At 54.0% G+C, this 20417-nt stretch overlaps 1 protein-coding gene across 1 annotated transcript; it reads left to right on the forward strand.

Annotated features, from left to right (window-relative positions):
• Positions 1-606: 606 nt before the first annotated feature.
• On the forward strand, positions 607-18321 carry LOC146763929 (one cut domain family member 2-like). Its single transcript, XM_085567162.1, has 2 exons — positions 607-1776; positions 9785-18321. The coding sequence occupies exons 1-2, from the start codon at positions 615-617 to the stop codon at positions 10069-10071; spliced, it is 1449 nt and encodes a 482-aa protein (XP_085423288.1). The 5' UTR covers positions 607-614; the 3' UTR covers positions 10072-18321.
• The last annotated feature ends 2096 nt before the right edge of the window (positions 18322-20417 follow it).

The raw sequence follows: 20417 nt of genomic DNA on the forward strand, positions 1-20417 counted from the left end.
CGCATTAGGGCAACCAACAACCAACAGCACAGATCAGCGCTGTACCTCGGTTTGCAGCAGTGAACAAGGAAGGCAGCAGGGCCGGCTGTGTGCAGCGGGGCCCAGGGAGCCGTCGGCTGCGGGACCGGGGGTTGCGGAGCCGCCTGCCGAGAGGATCCGCATCCAGCACGGCGGATCTCCGTGGCGGCGGCACGGGAGGAGCCCCGGCCGCTGCCGAGGCCGGCTCCGGGCCGATCCCGGGGCGCTCCCGGCGGCCCCTCACGCCACAAAGGCGGCGGAACCTTTAACGGCCCCGCCGTCCCCTCACGTCCCCTCACGTCCCCTCACGGAGGCCACGCCCCCCGGCCCTCAGCCCGCCCATTTTCCGCGCGCTCGCCTTTCCCGCCCTTCCCACCGCCCTCACGCCCTCACGGCCGCCCGCCAGCGGCGTAAGCTCGGCCCCGCGGGCGCGGCCGGGGCGGGGCGGCCCCGGACAGCTCCCGCCGCCCGCAGACGGCGGCGGCGGCGGCGAGGCGAGGACATGGCGCGGGGCCGGCGCGGTGGGCCCGGCTGAGCCGCCGCTGCCCGCGGGGCGGGCGGCCCCGGGCCGCGGCGGCCGCCGCCCCGATGAGCGGATGAGGAGCGGGCGCGGCGGCCGGCGGTGCCTCGGCGGGGAACCGGGTGCGTGCGCCATGAACCCCGAGCTGGCGATGGAGCCGCTGGGCAGCCTGCACGGGGCGGCGGGGCACGAACCGGAGATGATGGGCAGCCCCAGCCCTCACCACGGCGGCCGCAGCGCGGGGCCGCTCCGGGTGCCGCCCCCCCCGCCGCCGCCGCCGCCGCCGCCGCCGCCGCCGCCGCACCAGGAGCTGCCCCCCGCCGCCCGGCCCGCCATGGTGCCCAGCATGGCCTCGCTGCTGGACGGCGCCGCCGAGTACCGGCCCGAGCTCTCCATCCCGCTGCACCACGCCATGAGCGTGCCCTGCGAGGCCTCGCCGCCCGGCATGGGCATGAGCGGCACCTACACCACGCTGACGCCGCTCCAGCCCCTGCCGCCCATCTCCGCCGTCTCCGACAAGTTCCACCACCCGCATGCCCACCCGCACGCCCACCACCACCACCACCACCACCACCAGCGCCTGCCGGGCAGCGCCGGCGGCGGCTTCGCGCTCATGCGGGACGAGCGCGGGCTGCCGGCCGTCAACAGCCTTTACGGGCCCTACAAGGAGGTACCGCCCGTGGGGCAGAGCCTCTCCCCGCTGGGCAACGGGCTGGGCCCGCTCCCTGGCTCCCAGCAGGGCCTGCACGGCTACGGGCCGCCTGGCCACGACAAAATGCTGAGCCCCAACTTCGAGGCGCACGCGGCGATGCTGGCGCGGGGAGAGCAGCACCTGCCCCGGGGGCTGGGGACGCCCCCGGCCATGCTGCCGCCCCTGAACGGCGCGCACCACCCCGCGCCCCCCGGGCCGCCGCCGCCGCCGCACGGCCCCGCGCTGCCCGCCGGCCGGGAGCGGCCGCCCCCCGCCGCCGGCCCGCAGGGGAGCGGCGCGGGGCAGCTGGAGGAGATCAACACCAAGGAGGTGGCACAAAGGATCACGGCGGAGCTGAAGCGCTACAGCATCCCGCAGGCCATCTTCGCCCAGCGAGTGCTGTGCCGCTCCCAGGGGACCCTCTCGGACTTGCTGCGGAACCCCAAGCCTTGGAGTAAACTCAAGTCCGGCCGGGAGACGTTCCGCAGGATGTGGAAGTGGCTGCAGGAGCCGGAGTTCCAGAGGATGTCTGCCCTGCGGCTAGCAGGTAAGTGCGAGCCGGTGCCGCGCGGGGAACGGATCGCGGATCTTGGAGCGCAGCGCATCCCCGGCAGCTTCTCCGCTCCGCGCTCCGCCGTGCTATCCGCGGGGCTGTGCGGAGCTAGCCGGCCCCCGCCTCCCGCAGAGCCGACATCGCGCACCCCGGCTCTGTCCGGTGGGGCTTGTGCGGGGCTCGGGGCCGGCGGAGGGGCGCGCTCCGCTGCCACTGCCGGGCGGCGGGGCCGGGGCCGCTCTCCAGAGCCGGGTGCTGAAGGTGCGCATGCCGCACCGCACCGCGCTCTCCGTGAGCGTACCTCCTGCGGCTGCCGGAGCTGCCGGGCGCACCGGCGGGGCCGGGCGGGGGACCCGCGTCCCGGGACAGGTGGGGTCGGTGGGAGCGGGCGGGGGCCGGACCCCGCGCGGCCCCCGCGGCCCCGGCCCGGCCGCATTGTCCGCGGCGGGCGCGCGGGCGCCCCCTGGCGCGGTCGCGGAGCGCCGCAGCCCCCATTGTTCTGCGGGGGCCGCGGGGGGGCGGCGGGCAACGACCCCGGTATACCGACCCCGGTATACCGACCCCCGTACCGACCCCGGCAGCGCCCGCACCGAGGGGCGCCGGACAGAGCCGGCGAGAGCTGTCCCTGCCGTGAGGCCGTGCGGGACGCGCCCGCGGCGCGGCAGGTGCCCGGAGGTGGCCCCCCGGCCGGTCCCGTGCGAGTGGGGGCCGGGCCCCGCCGTGGAGCGCGGCCGCGGCTGCCTTCCCGCTGCCGGAATCCCCGAGGCCGTGGACGTGGGTGTAGAGGGACACGGGAGGCTGTGGCACGGGCAGAAACGCGTGGGACAAACCGCAGCGTGGGGCGGGGGCCAGGGGTCGGGGCGCTCTGCTCTGACAGCGATGAAAATCCTGGGATGTTTGTGCCACCGAGTCCGCCCTCTTATTTCAATTGATGCCGACGCGGGCAGATGGTTTCCCAGTGGGCAGGCACACAGTGGGCTGTTCCCAGGGCTGCCCGCTCTGCCGGGACACCCGGAGGGGTTTGAGGGGACACGGCGGTCTCTGCGGGAAGGAAGTGGGTACAGAGAGTTCCCGCACGAGGGGCAGCTGCCGGGAGAGGTTGGGATGCGGCGGAGCAGGGCAAACAGGAGCCATGGAAGATTGATGGCCTTAATCCATGCCCGACCTCTAAGCAGAGGTGCTGTGGGTTAAACACCCACGGCTGGGGTCTCCAGAATCCCCGTGGGGAGTGCTCGGGCTTTCCCGAGCTGCGGGGCAGTCCCGGCTGTGCTGCCTTTCGGGAGAGGGACGCTGATCCCCTGCTCGGCTCTAGCGCCGACTGCAAACTCCTCGTTCCTTCCAGCACCCGCGGGCATCTGCTCTTCTCTGTCTGCCACCAAATTAAGGTGCCGGGGTCTGACAGGGGCGTCAGAGGGACAGAAGGGGTTTGAGATTTTTGCCGAGCACACGGTGATGTCGCCTTCACAAACAAACGTGTATCGAGAGGGAAATCGATGCAGATAATGTTTAGAAGATTAAAAGAGCATTAATGCTGGCAACAGGAGCATCAACGCGTGGACCCAGTTTTCATTGATCTGGAACCTGAGCCGGCTCATTTCCAGTAATGTGGCTGGTGCTTTTCCTTCCCAGCACTGGTCCCGGGTGGGGGTTCCCCGTGGAGCCCTGCATATAGAGCAGAAAATCAGGAATCGCAGCTGCATGCAGAGTTATGCCTGTATAATTCTGGATCTCTGCTTTACCAGCCCCCCCTGAATGCCTCTGCATCCAGGAGTAAAGTTTGGAGAGAGCTCAGGTGCTGAGTGGCTGTGGACTCCCCATGGAGCGGGAAAGACCTTTGCAAATTACCTTTCCCTTCAGGAAATCGATTATTTTAATTTCCTTTTATTACCACGTGTGAATATGCGGCCCTATTGCCTCAGTGCTTCCTTCTCCCCGTTTACTCGCTTGCTTAAATCCCTCTGAGCACGGAGGAAAAAGCCACAGCTATTTCAGGTTTTTAAAAAGAAACAATACCCGCCAGCTATTTGCCCCATTCTCCTGGCATTTTTTCCCAATTGGGGTGCAAATCAGCTGTCCTTGAAGGGAAATCCCCCTCTTCCTGTGGGAGCAGTAGCAATGTGGGTGTGCTTAGTATTATTACAGACGATATATAGTATTGTCTATCCTAATCTAGCCTAATCTAATTTAATAGTATTCTTCCTGTGCTTACTGTCTTTTCTCGGGGGTCTTTAGGACTCCCCTGTCAGGCTGTCAGGGGCGGCGCTGCGGTTTCTGTGCGGGAAGGTGCGGGCAGGACCCGCTGTGCTCGGGGAGTTCCGTGGGCGCTCTGGGGCTCCGGGGCAGAGCGTTCTTCTGGGTTCCCTCGCCCCGTGTCTGGCTGTGCCTGCAGCCTGCCGAAGCGGCGGGTGCTGCCCCGGGGCACACCGGGGGCTTTGGGGAGGGTCGCAACACGCTTTTGCCGCAAAACCACCCCGAGGGCGGCATCAGCCCGGGACCGGGTGCCCAGACCGGGCGGGCGGGAAGGCTTCGGGAAAACCCCGGCGGAACGACGGACAATCCCTACATTTCTGCGGGGTCAGCAGAGCGCTCCGCCGCCTGTTTGCCTTCTGCGGTAGCGGAGCGCCTCATTGATGAGTAAACACCTTCGTACCCAAAGCGCCATCAGCGGCTGGCTTGTGCGGAGCTGCCCGATGCTCGCTCCTGCTCAGAGCTCCGAGCACCACGGAGAGCGGCGGAGAGGGACGAGAGCGGGGCCGGACAGAAGGGAGGGAGGCGGCCGCGGGCCCGGCAGTGCCACATCCCAGGGCCGAAGCCCTGCCACCCCCGAGGGCTCTCACAGTGAGGAGTGGGCTGTGGACAGCTGTCCACCCACCCTCTGCCTCTTTGTGCCCTATCAAATGTTTCTTCCCTGGATTTTGAGACTATTCTGTTGTCTGTCTCCCCAGCTAAAAATGAAGGCATGATAATAGCTGTATCAGGCACGTTATGTGTTTATAAAGCTATTTCTTAGCGTTGAACTAAATATACAGGTATGTAAAGGTTCTTTGAAAGGTGCTTAGTGGCTTGAAATATTGGTGCTCTCTTCAGCTATAGATTAGTGGTTGTGTTTGAACAATCCATGCGGTAAGTTGTGGTGCCAGCCGATAAATTCTATTTCTCGTGTACCAACTTTCCGAAATAATACCTTGCCCCAGCTCTTTGTCCCCCATCATTTCTGAAGGCGTTTCTGCCACACAGAAATTTGAATCCTGTTTTTGCAAAGCGAACGAGTTTTATCAGTTTCTTGATATTTGATGAAGTCAATTCTGAGTACGTTTTGGATTAAACGTATTTCTATATTTTACCCCCTATTTTTTAAAAGAAACGATTAATTGGTCATCATGTGTTGCTCATACTGAAGCTGTTCTTCACTATTTCCCTGTAAGATTTTTCCCTCCAGCATCTCTTTTTTACCCTTTATCTCTTGCCCATCACTGTTTGAACTGAAATACCCCAAACTCAAGTATTCCTCTGCAGCTGAAAATAGCCACAATTTATTTGTGGCAAGGAATGCATAAAGGGGAGAACATTTTTGCCAAAAGGATTCTTTCCCAGTAACTGGTGTCAGTTCTTCTCACTCTCTGTAGGAGCGTCTTCGCTGTGCGCTGTGGCCCCGGGTGCTCATCCTTGGTGCTCCTCCCTGGTGTTATTCACAAAACCTCGTCCTGGGTGTTGCTGCCATCCAGCAGCTGCAAGAGCCTTTCCTTCCCTTCCAATTAGCCATTACGGGGAGATGACAAGCTGCCTGCAGTACCCAACGCGGCTGTGCCGAGCCTGCAGCACTAAAGGCGGCAGACTCCTCATCAGAGCAGCTCCCCTGGAGCTGCCTTCAGAGTGCAGGCGGGCTCTGCAGGTGTGCAGAGAATGGATCTCAGAGGGAAAGCAGGCTTGAAAGGGACTGCAGGCATCACTTGTCCTGACGGTCTGCCCCTTTCTTTCTTCAGGATCTCCAGAGGGGGATTTTTTACCTAAGCTATCTCTTCCAGGGCTTACAGGTACCAAAAACCCCTTAATGACTGGCCTTAATCTCACTTTTTGTCTTTTAAACCCTTTGCTTCTCATCTTATCCCCACTAGACACAGCGAAGAAGAGCACTCCCTTCCCTCTGATAGCAATCTGTTTGTATTTAAGGCTCCCATCTTGTCTCCTGTCTTCTCTGGAAAAAGCCCATCATACCTGGGCAATGAATATGCAGGGAAAGCACTATATCCAACGGGACAGATAATACATCTCTTTTTCCAAGGTAAAAGATTTTGTATCCAGCTCTATCAATCTTGCAGACTTTTACATAAAAGACTCTCTGATTTATAGAGGGGTTTGCACACAGAAATCATACCAAACAGACTCATCTCAAATGGGTTTTGGTGATAACATCAGCCAGACAACTCGCTGATGGCAGAGAGAAATGCAATCAAAAAAGAAATTGGAGTGTTTTGGGGTTGTTTGGGGGTTTTGAGCTATAAAATCAAACTGCTCCATTGTGAAAAAAAGGGACTCAAACCACTGGTAAATGCTGCTCAGAAGAATTATTAGACAAGTGATAGAAGCTGGCAGCTTCCCAAAACGCAAATTGTCTCCAAGACCAAAATATCTCTCAGTAAGCAGGGAACATATTTATGAGCAGTGGTGATTTTCCAGCAGCTCTCATCCCCTCATAATGGGATGGGAGCATGGGGCCTGTGCCGAGGCATTAAGCTTTGGCAAGCAGCACTGGGCTGCAGGAGGTGAAAAAAGAGCAGAGGAGGTCTTCCTTGGAGACCTTCCCACACACCTTCTCCTCAGTGTTGAGAGGAAAAAATCAGGTGGGGTACCAAGAGAACACCTTCCTGGCTGGAAACGGCCAGGCTGCGAACGTCTTTCTCGGAGCATTGCAGGAATCCCTGGATCTCCAAACAGGGAACACCTCACCATTACAATGGATGAGCAAGCAGATCTTCTCTGGAAGAACAGAATGATCTTGGTGCTACACATCCAATCTGCTTTTCTGGCTAAATGCCAATCAAGGGCATTCCTAGGGTTTCAAACATTAGGAGTTGGGTGCGTGTGCAGCAGCTGGGATGAGCAACACTGGCTGTCCACCCCGACAATGTGATTATTTGCATCTTCATTCTGATTGCTCCTTGTTCCATAATGATTTTGTACACAGCGGAGTACTTAACCTAATTTGTATTGATCTCAATCGCTCTCATTCGTGCATACTTAATTCAGAGAGGTAATCAAATTGATTTCTGAGGCCTAGTTTTTAAGAGATTGTAGTAACAGGGATATAGAAGGGGTTGCTTTAAGTGAATCACAGCAAAAGGAAAACATTTTAAATCTTTAGAAAATGCTTTGATGGTCATTTCATTGTGCTCAGTATTACCAGAGTAATTACATTTCCCTCACATTGAGTCTCTCCAAAATTGAATAGAGGAGCAGTTTTAGTTCCATCAAACAGATAACTGGGTTTGGGTGACTTTGCACCCACACAAACCACACAGGCTGGATCAATATTCACGGCTTGTCCTTAGAACAACAGAGACTGAGGACACGCTGCTGGGTTAAGGGAATATTGGTCTCTGCTTGGCTCCTTCTTAGCACCTGCTCTTTGTTTGGGTGGCTGCAGAGTCACTTTTGCTGTTAGTTAAAACATCCAGACCCAGAGGGGCACAGGAGCTGTGCTGGGGATGTTTCCCAGGATCCCAGCAAGTGGCTCTGCTTCTCCCAGGGCTGCTCTGGCCCCTGGGACCCCTCCCAGGCCTCTTCCTCCTTCTGGTGCTGGTGACCTTTGTGTCCTCATCTCTGTCTCCCTCCTGGAGAAGGGTAGGAGCTGAGGGATGCCCTGGATCATCCCTGCCCCATGCTTGAGGGCTCACAGGGTGGGATTGAGCTGAGCACTAGAGCTTCGAGATATTTTTCAGGATTTCTGGCTGTTTGGAATGCCTGGCCTGGCTAGGTTCCCCTCTTGTGAGGGAGTAAATGGAAAATCAGAGTCATTGTTGCAGAAAGTCAGACAAATGAACTCTTAGTAAGAAAATTCGGTGTGATGATACTCAGGGTGTCACAGTGCAGTGTCAGGACACTGCACCCTCTTAATGCCCTTCAAGTCGTGGGGCACCACTTTAGTCTACGCTATGGGAGACACCACTGACCCCAGTTCTGAGCAATTCCTCTATTGTTTCTATTGAAAAGCATCTTTAATCCAATGCAGAAGAAAAATCTTTTCTTTTATATTTTTAGGTATATTTTTTCCACAGTTACGGTTTTCAGTTCCTGCTGGTTGTCCATTTGCTTTCATGGGGTATGTTCAGGTTTAACCACATCTAATAAATCAAATTGTGTTTAGAATCCAGATGGTCTCTTCCCTTCCCTCTGCTGTTAAAACCTTTCTCTTTCTTCCTGGAAAATCACTTGATTTTATTAGAGTGCTCACCCCATTTTTCTCTGCTGAGAGATGCACGTCAGGTGCAGCGTTTGCCTTTGTGGGGCCTTTTCAAGAGCAAACTCCACAGTTCAAGGGAAGTATTTACCGAATGCATCAAAAAGCACATACCTCTGCATTATTTATTATCAGATACCAATAACTGTAAAACGCAGAGTATCTCAGGACATAAATTAGTGATGGAAGGAAACACTCCACTCGTCCCAGTGTCCCGGAACCGATTAGAAGCTGCAGCAGAGATGCTGGTGGCTCACCACGTCCCCAGCACCGGGGACATCGCCAGATAATGGCCTCGGAGAGGTGAGCCTAGCCTTTGGGGCACAGGTGCAGGCTCACCTTGCTGCCTCTGGCGTGTCCAGCTGGGAGCATCCCTGCTGCTTCCTGCTGGCCTGGCTCCCAGCCGGAGCCCTGCGCTGGTGCCGCTGCTCCGGGAGGGTTGTGCTGGGAATGTTCACCACAGCCCCTGTCTGGGGTTCAGCCCGACTCTCAGGACCAGCCTTCTTTTGTGCTTTGGGGTATTTTGAGGTGTGATCTTCCCTTCCAGAGGCAGCTCTGCTGCAGGCACTGGAATTTGGCAGCTGAGAGGGGTCAGGGTCAGGCAGTCCAAGAAAATAATCCAGTTTCCTGCAGAAATGCTCTGAGGCACTATCCCTGCACGGAAGGAGGCAGTCAGTGCCACGGTTCCACATAGGTACAGCCCTGACTGGGTTAATTACAGACATTTCCACAGCCTGACTTTTACTTTTGGGCCAGCTTCATTTCACATTCCAGACCTGCAGAATTATTTAACAGGGCTGCTTAAAACCCGCCCGCTTATCAATTCTCTGGGCTCATTTTGTCCCAGCACATTACCTAACCATGTCAACATATGGATTTTCTCTCTGTGCCCGGTGCAGACAGCCTGGGCAGGCTATTTTTAAGTGTGGGTGTGCTCCGGCAGCGGTATTGGTTTCAGCACTTGCTGTTCTCTCTCTGCTAATAAATACAGAGCAGCTATTAATACCAGTGGGTTTTAGGATCCATTAGCATCGCTCAGCCATGGTCCAGCACTGCTGCCCTGTGTGACCTGAGCTCTGATGAGTGCTTCTGCCTGGCTTCACCCTCGGGACAAGCCCCAGGAGGGGGGACAGGCGCTGGGAGCGGTGCCCTGGGTGGTGGCACTGCAGGAGTCACGGAGGAGCAGGGCCAGGTGAGCCAGTGCCTGCCCTGGGAGGCCAAGGAGTCCGTGGTGCTTTTTCCCCCTTGGTGCTCACACAAAATTGCTGCTACCGGAGCTTTGACTGGGGTTTGCTTTGGGCTGTTTAAAGGGACAGAACCTAGGTACAGCTGTTATTCCTGGCTATTGAGAGGTTTTGGGGATATAACAGCAACGCAGCCAGCTGGCTTCCTCTGGGAGCCCTCCGGTCCCATGTGCCAGAGTGGTGCTGGCTCAGGTGGTGACACTTGCCCCCGCCATGTGACAGTGCCTGCCATTGGGGTGGCTGGCGGGGTCTGTGGGCACCACCCTGACACTTTCTCTCTGTCTCTGCCATCCCCTCCCAGCCTGCAAACGCAAAGAGCAAGAGCCCAACAAAGAGCGGAACAACTCCCAGAAGAAATCCCGCCTGGTTTTCACGGACCTCCAGCGCCGAACGCTTTTCGCCATCTTCAAGGAGAACAAGCGTCCCTCCAAAGAAATGCAGATCACCATCTCCCAGCAGCTGGGCCTGGAGCTCACCACCGTCAGCAACTTCTTCATGAACGCCCGCCGGCGCAGCCTGGAGAAGTGGCAGGATGACCTGAGCTCCGGGGGCTCCTCCTCGGCCCCCAGCACCTGCAGCAAGGCGTGAGGGGCGCGGCACGGACGGCACAGCGCGGAGAGAGCGGCCTGGCAGCAGGGTCCTCGCTGGAGACTAAAGCACAATCCCCCCCCACCGCCGCCAAGCCCAGCCCAGCTGTTCCCCAGGACATTCCTACGGCTTCTCGTCAGTCTTAGCAGGCGCAGGCTCCACATTAACCTCTCTCCACACCATACTATGCTCAGGACAGGCGAAGCAGGTCTGAAACGTAGGGGAGTTGTTCGTGAGGCAGGTTTCTCCTGAGCCCCAGGTTTCTGTGGCCGGCGGGAGCTGCTGCCAGCCCGGCAGCCTCCCATGCCCGGCGCCTGCCGTGTGCTGGCCACACCACCCTGCGGCCGCAAGACAACGGAGCACAAAGTCGGATACCAAAAACCCAAGACCCTGTTTTTAAACTCAGGCATGGTTTTTTGTTAAGCGTTTTAGGGAAAAAAAAACCACCAATCAGATTTAAGGCTTTTTCGGTTGTTTTTTTAGTTGAATTTAATCCGCTTGTTCTTGGATCAGAAAAGTTCAGTTCTCTTGAGCTCAAAGTATCAAGCACAAAGCCGGTAGCTACAGCCACGGTCCGGCCCTGGGCTGCCCAGGGCGGCTGTGCCAGCTGCAGCCTGACATCCCGGGAACACCGCGGAGACGGCACGAGCCTCAAGCACAGCTCGCAGTTCCTCACAAGCTCTGTGCTTGTACCTAATGCACACTCAGGAGGTCGGTGGAACTGCTACAGTTCATGCAGCAAACACAATGTTTTGGAAGACTTAGATTAATTTATATTGTTGCATCCTTTTTAGTTTCTGGGAATCTTGTTTCTCCTCGGCAACGGTTGTTACCGAAACCTCTCAGCGTTCGGTGTATTTTTTTGTTCATTTTATCAGTATTTGATGGTACTTTCAAGCAGGAAAAGAAACGGAAACAAGCCCTTCAGATGCCACTGACCATTTCAGATGTGCCACGTTTAGCTCTATTGCATCCCTAAGTTCCTTTTCCCTGCCGGCTCCCCGAGCCGGCAGGAACACAGCACACCAAAGAGACAGGATTTCTGCAAGCCAAAGATGTTTATAACTTGCCATTTCTCTTTGTGGTCGCTGGTGCGGGTGGTTGGCTGGCGCTGGGGAAGCCTGGCAAGCTCCACGGCCTCTCTCCAGCTCCGTGCAGCGGAGCCGCCCTGGAGGCGGCGCAGCGGCCGCTGGCTGGTGACCGGCCTGGGCGGCCGTCAGAGACACTTGAGACTTTTTTATGTACTACTTAATCGAAACCAAAGAAACGTTTTCTGCACCTACTTCTTCTGCAACAAACTGTTCCATTGAAAGATAAAGTAAAAATTAAAAAAAAACAAAACAAGGAAGCATGTCAGGAAGCAAATGAGTCCCACACTGTGTTCTACAGACATCTTGGACATTTTCGGAAGCAGATCTCAAAGAAAGGGTTGACAAGGATGAGAACAAAGCAAAGCCACTACAATTGCTGCTTCATTTGACAACTCAAGTCATCTTAAAGTTGAAGATTGTCTTTAATTTGTGCCTATGCAGTTTTTTTCAAAAGAACAAGGAACAGAGCAACCAAAACCTCAACAGCTACAATACCAAAGATGAGGATTCTCACTACTTGTGTTTCAGTTTGTTTCTCCTCTTGCACGACTAATGCACATAGTCCCACTGTTCTCTGGACAGGTAACCGCTCGTGAGGCTTTGTGCAACCAGAAGGGTGGGTTTCTTTATTCACGTTTCCCCTGTTTCTGCCCCACGTGCATCTCTCCGAGAGCTGCATGGACTCCAAGTGCAGGATGTTGGGATACTGTCCTGGTGCATCTCTCCCTCCAGGAAACACTTGTGGGTTGGCTGTGACGTGTGCGTTGGTCTCCTGTGTGTCTGGAGCTGTGAACAGCCACCCTCCTGCGCGTGACATCAGTGGAGTGACCTCCACCCTTCTTTCTCCTCCCCAGGGATAAAACTTGCAATATGTGTGTTCCCATCTCTGTCACTGTGAGTGCTGAGCAGCACACCAGCCTGGCTCCAAACCTCCACCTGAACCAAACCCAAGATTCAGCAGTTCGTGGGGCAGTTCAGGGGTTGCTTCTGACCTATTAGCATTGTAATGTTGTTTGATCCAGGTCTTGATGATCCAGATCATGACGTGCCCAAATTTATCCTCAGAGCCAAAGCACGTGTTGCTCCTCTCTGCCTTTAAACAAGGGCTTCATTTTAATTGCTTCACAGAACTGCTGCAGTCACTTTCTAATGACTGTACTTAAAATCGAAATCAAGGAGCCTCATCTGCTCAGGACATGAAAAGTTTCTGGAAAGCAAATTCAGGATCCTCACAGCTGAATTGACAGCATGTGCCTGCTCTGGGGATCAAAGGATCCTTTGGCAGATACCAAAGAGATTTGGAGGATCCTTGCAGCCAGACATGGAATAAAGTTGCTAAAAATGGTCCCAATCTGTGTTGCTGTGTCCTGAGGGCTCCTAACCCAAATGCCAGAGATTTGAGTGCAGAGTTTGGAGCCATCAGGCTGTGGAGCAGGGCCCAGCTCAAGTTTCACTTTCATTCCCACCTAAGTGTCCATCAATCCAGCCCCTGCTGCGTTTTGAACTCGGCATTGCCCTCAGGGGAGCTGTCTCTGTCCCCCTGCAATCTGCAGTGGCAGGGGATGACACAGGACCAGTGAAAACCCCAGTGCTCCTTCCTCACCTCCCTTTCCTGTGGGGAAGTGTATCCCACAGGGAATGAGCCCCAGGCATCCTCTGAGCATGTGGGACGCCTCACTGAGGCTCACCTCACCCAGGGGACACTCTGGATCCTGAGGGACATCCAGATTGCCACAGCTCTGCCTCCCACCTTCCCCAGACGCAGAGGGGAGCTGCCCACAGCTTCTGGTGAAGCCTGGGAGCAAAGAGCTGGGCTTTTTGCTCCTGCTCAGAGCTCACCCAATAGCCCCAGCAAAGGAAGTTTAGATCAGGCACTGAAATACTTACAAATTTCTCCTCAGTGAAATTCTCTCCAAATTGTGGAAGTGTTCGTTACGCAGCACTGCCGAGTAGCAACGCGCACGAGATTTCTCTGGGCTGGGGCCTCAAACCTATCAATAGTCCCAGTCCATTTTCACCCTGCTGCAATTTTTTTATCCCTGCATCTCTTCATGGCCCTGTGTGACGTCCTCCATTTCACTGCCCACTCTCGTAGGCTTTCCTGTAGCAGCTCCCTGAGACGAGGAGCGTCGGAGCAGACTGGGGTGGAGATACTGGTCCATGTAGGGCAAGGGGCTGTGCTCGCTCTGCCCACACCACACCAAACCCCAGCAGTTGTGTTCCACCTCCAGGCCCTGCCCTGAGGAATCTGTAGAGCTGCGTCGTGTAACTTGTCGCTTCATTTATTGCGCTGCGAAAGACTCGTGGGTGTACAGAGAGCATCTTCTGGACCAGGAACTTGGAGTCGCAAGCTTGGGCACAGCCGAGATGAATTCAGCTTTGAATGGAACAAAGGATGTGCTCGCTGACTCCGGCTGCAAAGCTTTACTGTGGATCTCTCTTACCTACAGCTGAACCCAAAGAGCTGCGGAGGACTCGGCCTGCGAGCTCGCTCCGCCCGCGGGAGGGCAGGGCTCTCCTCTCCCGAGGAAGGCACGGGAGCCACCCCGGATTGCAAAGCGCTGCCCTCGCTTGTCGCAATTCCCAAGTATTTTTGTGAGACGGGGAAACTTTCTACTTGGCCTCCTTGATATTTATTATGGGGAATTTTTATTGTTTGAATTTTTTGAAGAAGGCAAAGTTTAAAATGGTTTTATTTTTTTCCAGACGCCTGTGGGTTTTAACCCGATATATTATCTATCAATCATGTAATTTATTTAATTTAGTCTTAGGGCAGGTCCTGAGATCTCTGTTCAGTCTGAATCCCGCTGTGTTTCGGTTTAGCTTTAGAATTCAGTAAGAGTTTTGCCTGAATGTAGATGGGGGGGGTCAGGCTCTGATGTTAGCTATTTGTATCTATTTAGCTCAGCCATTTGTGAGTTCATTTGGGAGTAACTTTGCTTATTTATGCCTAGGACTGTTGTAGCGCATCGGGGATGCGAAGTCAGTAAATACCCTTCAGAGCTGGTATTGCTTGTAGAGCAGCCAGGTTCTGTCAGACAGGGGAAGAGCAACTCGTTCCATAAAGCATAAGCCTAGTTTTAATTCCTTCTTTTAATTCATTTTAATTGTTTAAATATCAACGTTTAAATTATTTAAGTTAATCCCTTCCCTCCTGATTAGAAAGTGTGATATACCTTTATTATGGCACATGAAGCCTTCATAATATAACTTATTTATTTAATTTATTCATCGTCAGCCGGGGATGCCCTTGTAGAGTTTTTATTTTTGAATTAGAGTTATCTATAAAGCACTACAGCTGATTTCCTGTAAGAACAGCAGAGCGAACTTTGAGGGCAAGCAATGAATATTCAACCTAAAAATGTGTGTTCAGAAAAACAGGAAAAAAAAAAAAAGACACTGGGATACTTTGTGTGAACTTTGTGGCTTCTTAAAACTTAAGCTGGGGAGAAAATAATTCATGCCAAGCAAAAAGAGAGAAACCCTTAAACTAGCTGCTTCCAAGAATGAACTTCTGTGTGTGGAAAAAAAAAAAATAAGAAAAAAGGAAAAAAAAAAAAGGAAAAAAGGAAAAAAATACCTAGAAAAAAACTTTCTATTTCTAGTGAGAACCAAAGAGGCTACCTCACTGACTTTTCCATTTGTAATTTTAATCGTGTTGATGATACCAAAGATACCAAAGATTTCTTTCTCTGTGCGGTCTGCATTCTGCTTGTGCTCTCTGATAACTCCCACTGTTCTCTCCTACACCCAGAAACGTCCAGCAGAGCCCAGATTCCCAAAGAAACGCTACCCTGGAAGCTGCCAGTTCTGGTGATGCCCTTTTCTGTGTTCCTTTCTCCTTGCTGCCAGCCCGAAGCGCCCGGAGACCGTGGAGCCGTTCCCACTCCAGGGCCCGCCACGGGAGCGGTTGTGTGGAGCTGGAGGTGACGCCGGCTTTTGGCCATGCGCAGATTCCCCATGGAAAGGCTAATTATTATTATTATTATTATTATTATTATTATTATTATTATTATTATTGTGCTTGAGCAGAGCCCAGGGCTGGTGTGGGGCCGCAGAGCTCGGGGCAGGGGAGGGGTCCATGCACGCATCCAGGAGCTGCTCCCTCTCCTCACCTTTGGTTGTTGTTTGCAATGGCCGTTTTCAGATAAAAACCAATTAATTACTTTTCTCAAGTTAGCAATGAAGTGAGGCTGCATTAAGCTCCATTAAGCATCACACGCTCCTGAGTGATGACTTCCAAGCTGTTTGGTTGTTTGGCCGGGGAATCAGCGGTGCCCTTTGGCACTTGGGTTTTGAGCCTGTGTTCTGCTGTTTCTGGGAGTGAAGCGGGGCTCCGAGGAGCCGATCCAGCCCTGGGCACTGCTCGCTCCCGAGCCCCAGCCCAGGCCGGGACAGCTGCTGCTGGCCTGGGCCTTTCCCTGAGGAATCTGCCTGGGCCGTGCCCTTGGATTCACAGAGGTTACCCACAGCTCAGCACAAACGCTCCGCTTTAATGAACTGTTGCCTTTTATGTTGCATTTCTTTGGGGGTTTGAGTCTGTGTTGGAAACGGTAGGACTTGACAAGTGTGCTTTTCTCTCTGTCTCTGTGTTCCTTCAATACAAAGCTATAATAATTCTCAGGATGCCTTCCGGGCGCGGGGAGCCGATGTCCCTGTGCCCTCGGACACAGACAGTCCCCAGAGCTGGCAGGGTCCCCGCGGGCCCCCCCGACTCCTGCTTCACTTGCAAAGAGTGATGTTACCACGGGACGAGTGCCTTGCTTGAACCAAAGCAACGATTTTGCCAGTCTAGACCTCTCTGTGCTTTTTTTTATTCTTCCTGTGAATACCTCAGCTTCGACTGGGCCGCCGAATCGTACCTGGTGGGCTTTTGTACTGTGCTGCTTTGCAATGCAGCCCTGCAAAGAACAGATTCCTGATAATACATACCAAAGGCTCTCCTCTTCTTCCTCCTCCTCCTCCTCCTCCTCCTGCCCCCTGTCCTTGATCTCTCTCTCTCCATGGTTCCAAAGCTTTATTACGAACTGGGCATGTTGGCAACGCAGACCGTGCAATCCCTTACCGAATTTTCTCAGATATACCTCATAGAGAATAGCTGTTTAGCGTAATGTTATTATAGCGTATGTAATAAATTATTCACTGTTCTTTTTGGTAACTGTGATTTAAAAGAAAAAAAACAGAAGAAGAAGCTTTATATGTTTTAGGTTGTGCTTTTGTACTAGACGGAGAAGGTGCGCTTAAAAATGTACGTCAGTCTTTCTTCCCGTTGGGTTTTTTTTGTTGTTATGGATCGGGGAAAAGTTGCAGAATGAGCCCAAAGTTTACAGTTTCATATTTTGCTGAAGAAACAATCTGTGTTCATTTGCTCTGTTGGAGAAAGAAAAAAAAAAAAAAAGAAAAAAAGAGGAAAAAAATTATTTTCTACATTCGTGCTACTTGGTCTGAAGAGCTGATTGTCCTGTGTGACGGTGTAGTATTATAATTAGCAACTGCCAATCAGCGCTCCCATGTTTATGCATGAGGCAAACCCTTAGCAGTGTGATGCATCGTGGTTCTTAATGGCAACTTCTTCCTTTGGGTTTGGGACGAGGTCTTTGGGTTGATGGTGTTTATTTATGCATGGAGCCTGTTAGCTGTTCGTGGCGCAGTTGTGTTTGCATTGACGCTGTGAAATCACGCCCAGTTTCGCCCCGTGCAGCTCAGCGCAGCTCAGGGTGGCTGTCCAGATCGGCTCTGGTCTGTCCCTGAGTTAAACAGACCCAAATTCAGTTACAAAGAAATTGCCATTTGGGGAGAAGTTTGGCCAGCTGGCAGCTTCTCCCCAGCGATTGGATTCCTTCAGTCCCCTGGCAGCGCACGTCCTGCTCCTCGCGGAGGCTGCCGTGCGTTTTTTCCCAGGTCAGGAGTTCCTTTGGCTTTATGGCAGCCCTGGGCACAGCAGGACCGGCCTTGGTGGGTGCTCAGGGACCACCCCTGGCCTCAGCTGTGCTCCTGCCCGGCCCAGCCACCGCAGCCGTAGTGCCAGCACGGGCAGGGCACGGAGCCTGGGCTCAGCAGCGCTGTCCCGGCCGTGTCGCCCGGCCCGACGGACCGCCCTGGGTGTCCACCCGAGCGCTCTGGCCTGTGCTGCACCTGCCCCACGGGCAGCCCCTTGCCCCCCTGCCCTGGGGCCAGGTTTGTTAAGGTGCTTTATCCCCCTTTGATTTGTCTAGATTCACGCTTGAGCCCCCCCCCGCCCCGTTTAAGGATGGGTTATGTTTTCTCTGCGGGCCCAGCCTCGGAGCCCCGGTGTCCCCCCGATCCCAGACCGTGCTGGACATAAAACCAAACCGGCTGCTCCGTGCCCTGCACTCTGTGTGGAAAAGGAGGCCTGGGGAGGGGGCAGCAGCAGTCTCCTGAGGAGGCCTCTGAGTGTTGATATCGTCTGTCATTAAGGGTATATTAGAGATGTGCTCTCATTAGTGCAAGGAGACATTTTTATTTGGCCTTACTCGGTAGGTTGTGGTAATAATGAAAGCTGTGTAATATAGTCGGGTTCTTTTCTTTCCTGATTTCTCTGCCAAAGACAGGAACAGACACAAGAGCTTGAAATAGGGGGTTTTGTAAGACAGTTGATGATTGTAAACAGTGGTTAATCTTCCAGAAAGCTTTCCACGTTCTTCCGCAATAAGCAGAGCAGGATGTTCCGGCAGAGCCCTGCTGGCAGATGCCACCACTCCTCACCGACACGCAGTTGTTGTAACCCAGGCGCCGAGTACACCTGCATTCCTCAGTCCAGAGGCAACGAGGGGTACGTGAGGCCATGGCAAGGGCACAGCGGGGCTGGCACGAGCTGCTCCAGCTGGCTGGAATTTGCCAAGGTACTTGTATTATGAAATTTAAGGTCTATTTTATTATGTCATTTTATGTCATTTTTTAACTTTGTGGAAGGTGGTATGTTGAACTGAGTGTAAGCTGAGTTTTTCAGACAAATAAAGTAGCTAAAGAGTGAATGTTATTTTATCATTAAAGGGTTTTTACTCACTGATTTGTGCCAATAGATGTCCTTTATCTCAATGACAAGTATTACATTGCTTTCAAAGTTTTATTTATAGCTATTGATGTAAAACCCACACACACATATGATTTGCCAAAGTTCAATAAAGGAGGAAAACGATGCTTTTGCTTCCTTGTGCAATCAAAAGTTCCTGATTTTTTCCCAGGGTTTTTTCCACAACAACCCCATCCCACAGCAAGGGGTGCAGTGGAGCCAAGCAGGGGCTCGGGCTGCTGCAGCTCTCAGGGACAGGGAGGGGTGAGGAGAGTTGAGCACAGCCAGACTAATGCAGGCCCCAGTGCAGGACCACATCCCAAAAATGTTACCTGGGGCTGAGGGCCTGGCCAAGCACGAGCAACACTACTTGGAAAAGGATCCGGCACCTTCTCCCACCAGCACAGCCGGTGTAGCTGTGGTATTACAGGAGAAATCACTTTATGTTTATGCATGTCATGGAATTATATGATGCAATGTAATTACCATAGAATTATGTTAGTTATTGCACTTTCTTTCCCTGAAGCAGCTCTCCGGGAAGAGGCAGGAGGTTCCTGGAGCTGAGATTCCATGGCAAGGAGGATGTAGCAGGTTTGCCTTCATTCATTCATTCATTCATTTAGTCAGTTACTTCCCCTAGCTGTGGACAAGTCCTGTTTGTTTTGTTTCCTCGAAAAAAAGCAAAACAAAGCGTACAAGAAAAGCACTTTGTTGTATTTCTGTCTTTAAAAACAAAACCAAACCAGCCCTTTCTTGCCCTAACTCACTCCTCTGACCACCTGGAGCAGGGTCAGTGTGGGGAAGGTATGGGGGACCCCAGAGCCCCCAGCAGCACCGTGTCCCAGCCCCAGAGCAGTGACAAGGCCCTGTGGGGTTTATTGTCTGGGATCTAACCTTGGCACCAATGTCTAACCTTGGGGTTAATAAACTCACTGAAAAATTTGTTTGCATGCTCATTCTCTTTGTGTCCCTCTCTCGACACTGAGCCAGATTCTGCCATTAATTAAATTTACGCTGCTTCATTTCACTTGGCTGCGTGGCCACGGGTGCAGATAAAAAGACAGAGCTGCCTCCTCAGCACTTTGTGTCACAGAGCCCTCTTCCAGCCTCCTTTCCTTCTGGCTCTGGCTGGGCTGTGCACAGGGGGCTCCCACGGAACAGGAGGGGCCCCGAGCCCTCCGTGCCCCCCCGGCCACGGGGCTGAGCCAGAGGGAACGTGCTGGGGGAGGAGTGTTTCCCCAGGCCCCCTTCCCGTGCAGGGAGGTGGCGAGGACTGCAGGGCCGGTGCCACTGGGATGGGTAAAAACCCTTTAACAGCAAAGAGGCAGCAGTGGTGACACCGAGACTAATGCAGCCACGGCAGGTCATTTCCATCTCACTTGCAGGATTGCTCCCCTGGGGATGCATTTTCTAGGCACTTAGCAGTGGGCACAGCTGGAAGAGGGAAATGGGACCATTTCATTAAGCTGCCGAAAGCTGAAGGATGAGCTGGGCGCGTGGTAGGATTGCAGCTGGGCTGGATGCTGTATCAGCATCAGCTTTTCCCAGTGCCAGGCTGGCCCCCTGTGCTCGGCTCCAGGGCCCACTCTGGACCATGGAGCTCATTCCTGCAGATTCCCCTCAACTCACTGGTTCCTAAGCTGCCAAGAATCGCAGTTACTCCAGTTAAAGTGCTATGAAGCCCCCTCAGGAGCAGACAGCACACTCCCATCCTCCTCCTGCTCCCCGGCAGTGCATCCGTCAGGATGAACACAGCAGTAATGAGCTGCCGCGTGGGACCCGCCGTGAGCGCAGCACGGCTCCCTCCTGGCTGCAGATGAAGTGCTGGCAGCTCTTCTGATCCAAACACCCCACACCGCTTGAAACCCTGTGGGAATTCCCTCGGGAAACAGCCCGGGATTCAGCCTGCAGAAAAAGCTGCACATCAACAGCAAGTCAGGGTGAGGGAGGTGGGTTTCTTTTGGAGGAAAACAGCAGGAGCTTTTGCAATGCCACTGATTTTCAGCACACGTAGGATGGAGGTGCTGAAGGAAAACAACCAGGACAAAAAAAACCTTGGAATAGGCAGCGTGGCAGGATACCACAGAGGGATCATCAGGTGGGAACAACTGTCACCAAAGCCCACACACACAGAGAACAAGCCAAGGCCAGCTCTGCCTGCCACAAGCTGCACCCACTGGAAGCTGCCTTCAGCCTTTGCACACAGCCAACCTCCAGGAGTG

The sequence above is a fragment of the Lonchura striata genome, chromosome Z (assembly GCF_050655825.1).
Source record: "Lonchura striata isolate lonStrDom1 chromosome Z, ASM5065582v1, whole genome shotgun sequence".
Classification (NCBI taxonomy): domain Eukaryota; kingdom Metazoa; phylum Chordata; class Aves; order Passeriformes; family Estrildidae; genus Lonchura; species Lonchura striata.

Bases quoted from the DNA above. Each gene is read 5' to 3' on its own strand.
- LOC146763929 (XM_085567162.1), top strand. From the start codon at position 615: ATGAGGAGCGGGCGCGGCGGCCGGCGGTGCCTCGGCGGGGAACCGGGT. The intron at 1,777-9,784 runs GTAAGTGCGAGC...ATCCCCTCCCAG, and splicing joins GTCTGCCCTGCGGCTAGCAG to CCTGCAAACGCAAAGAGCAA.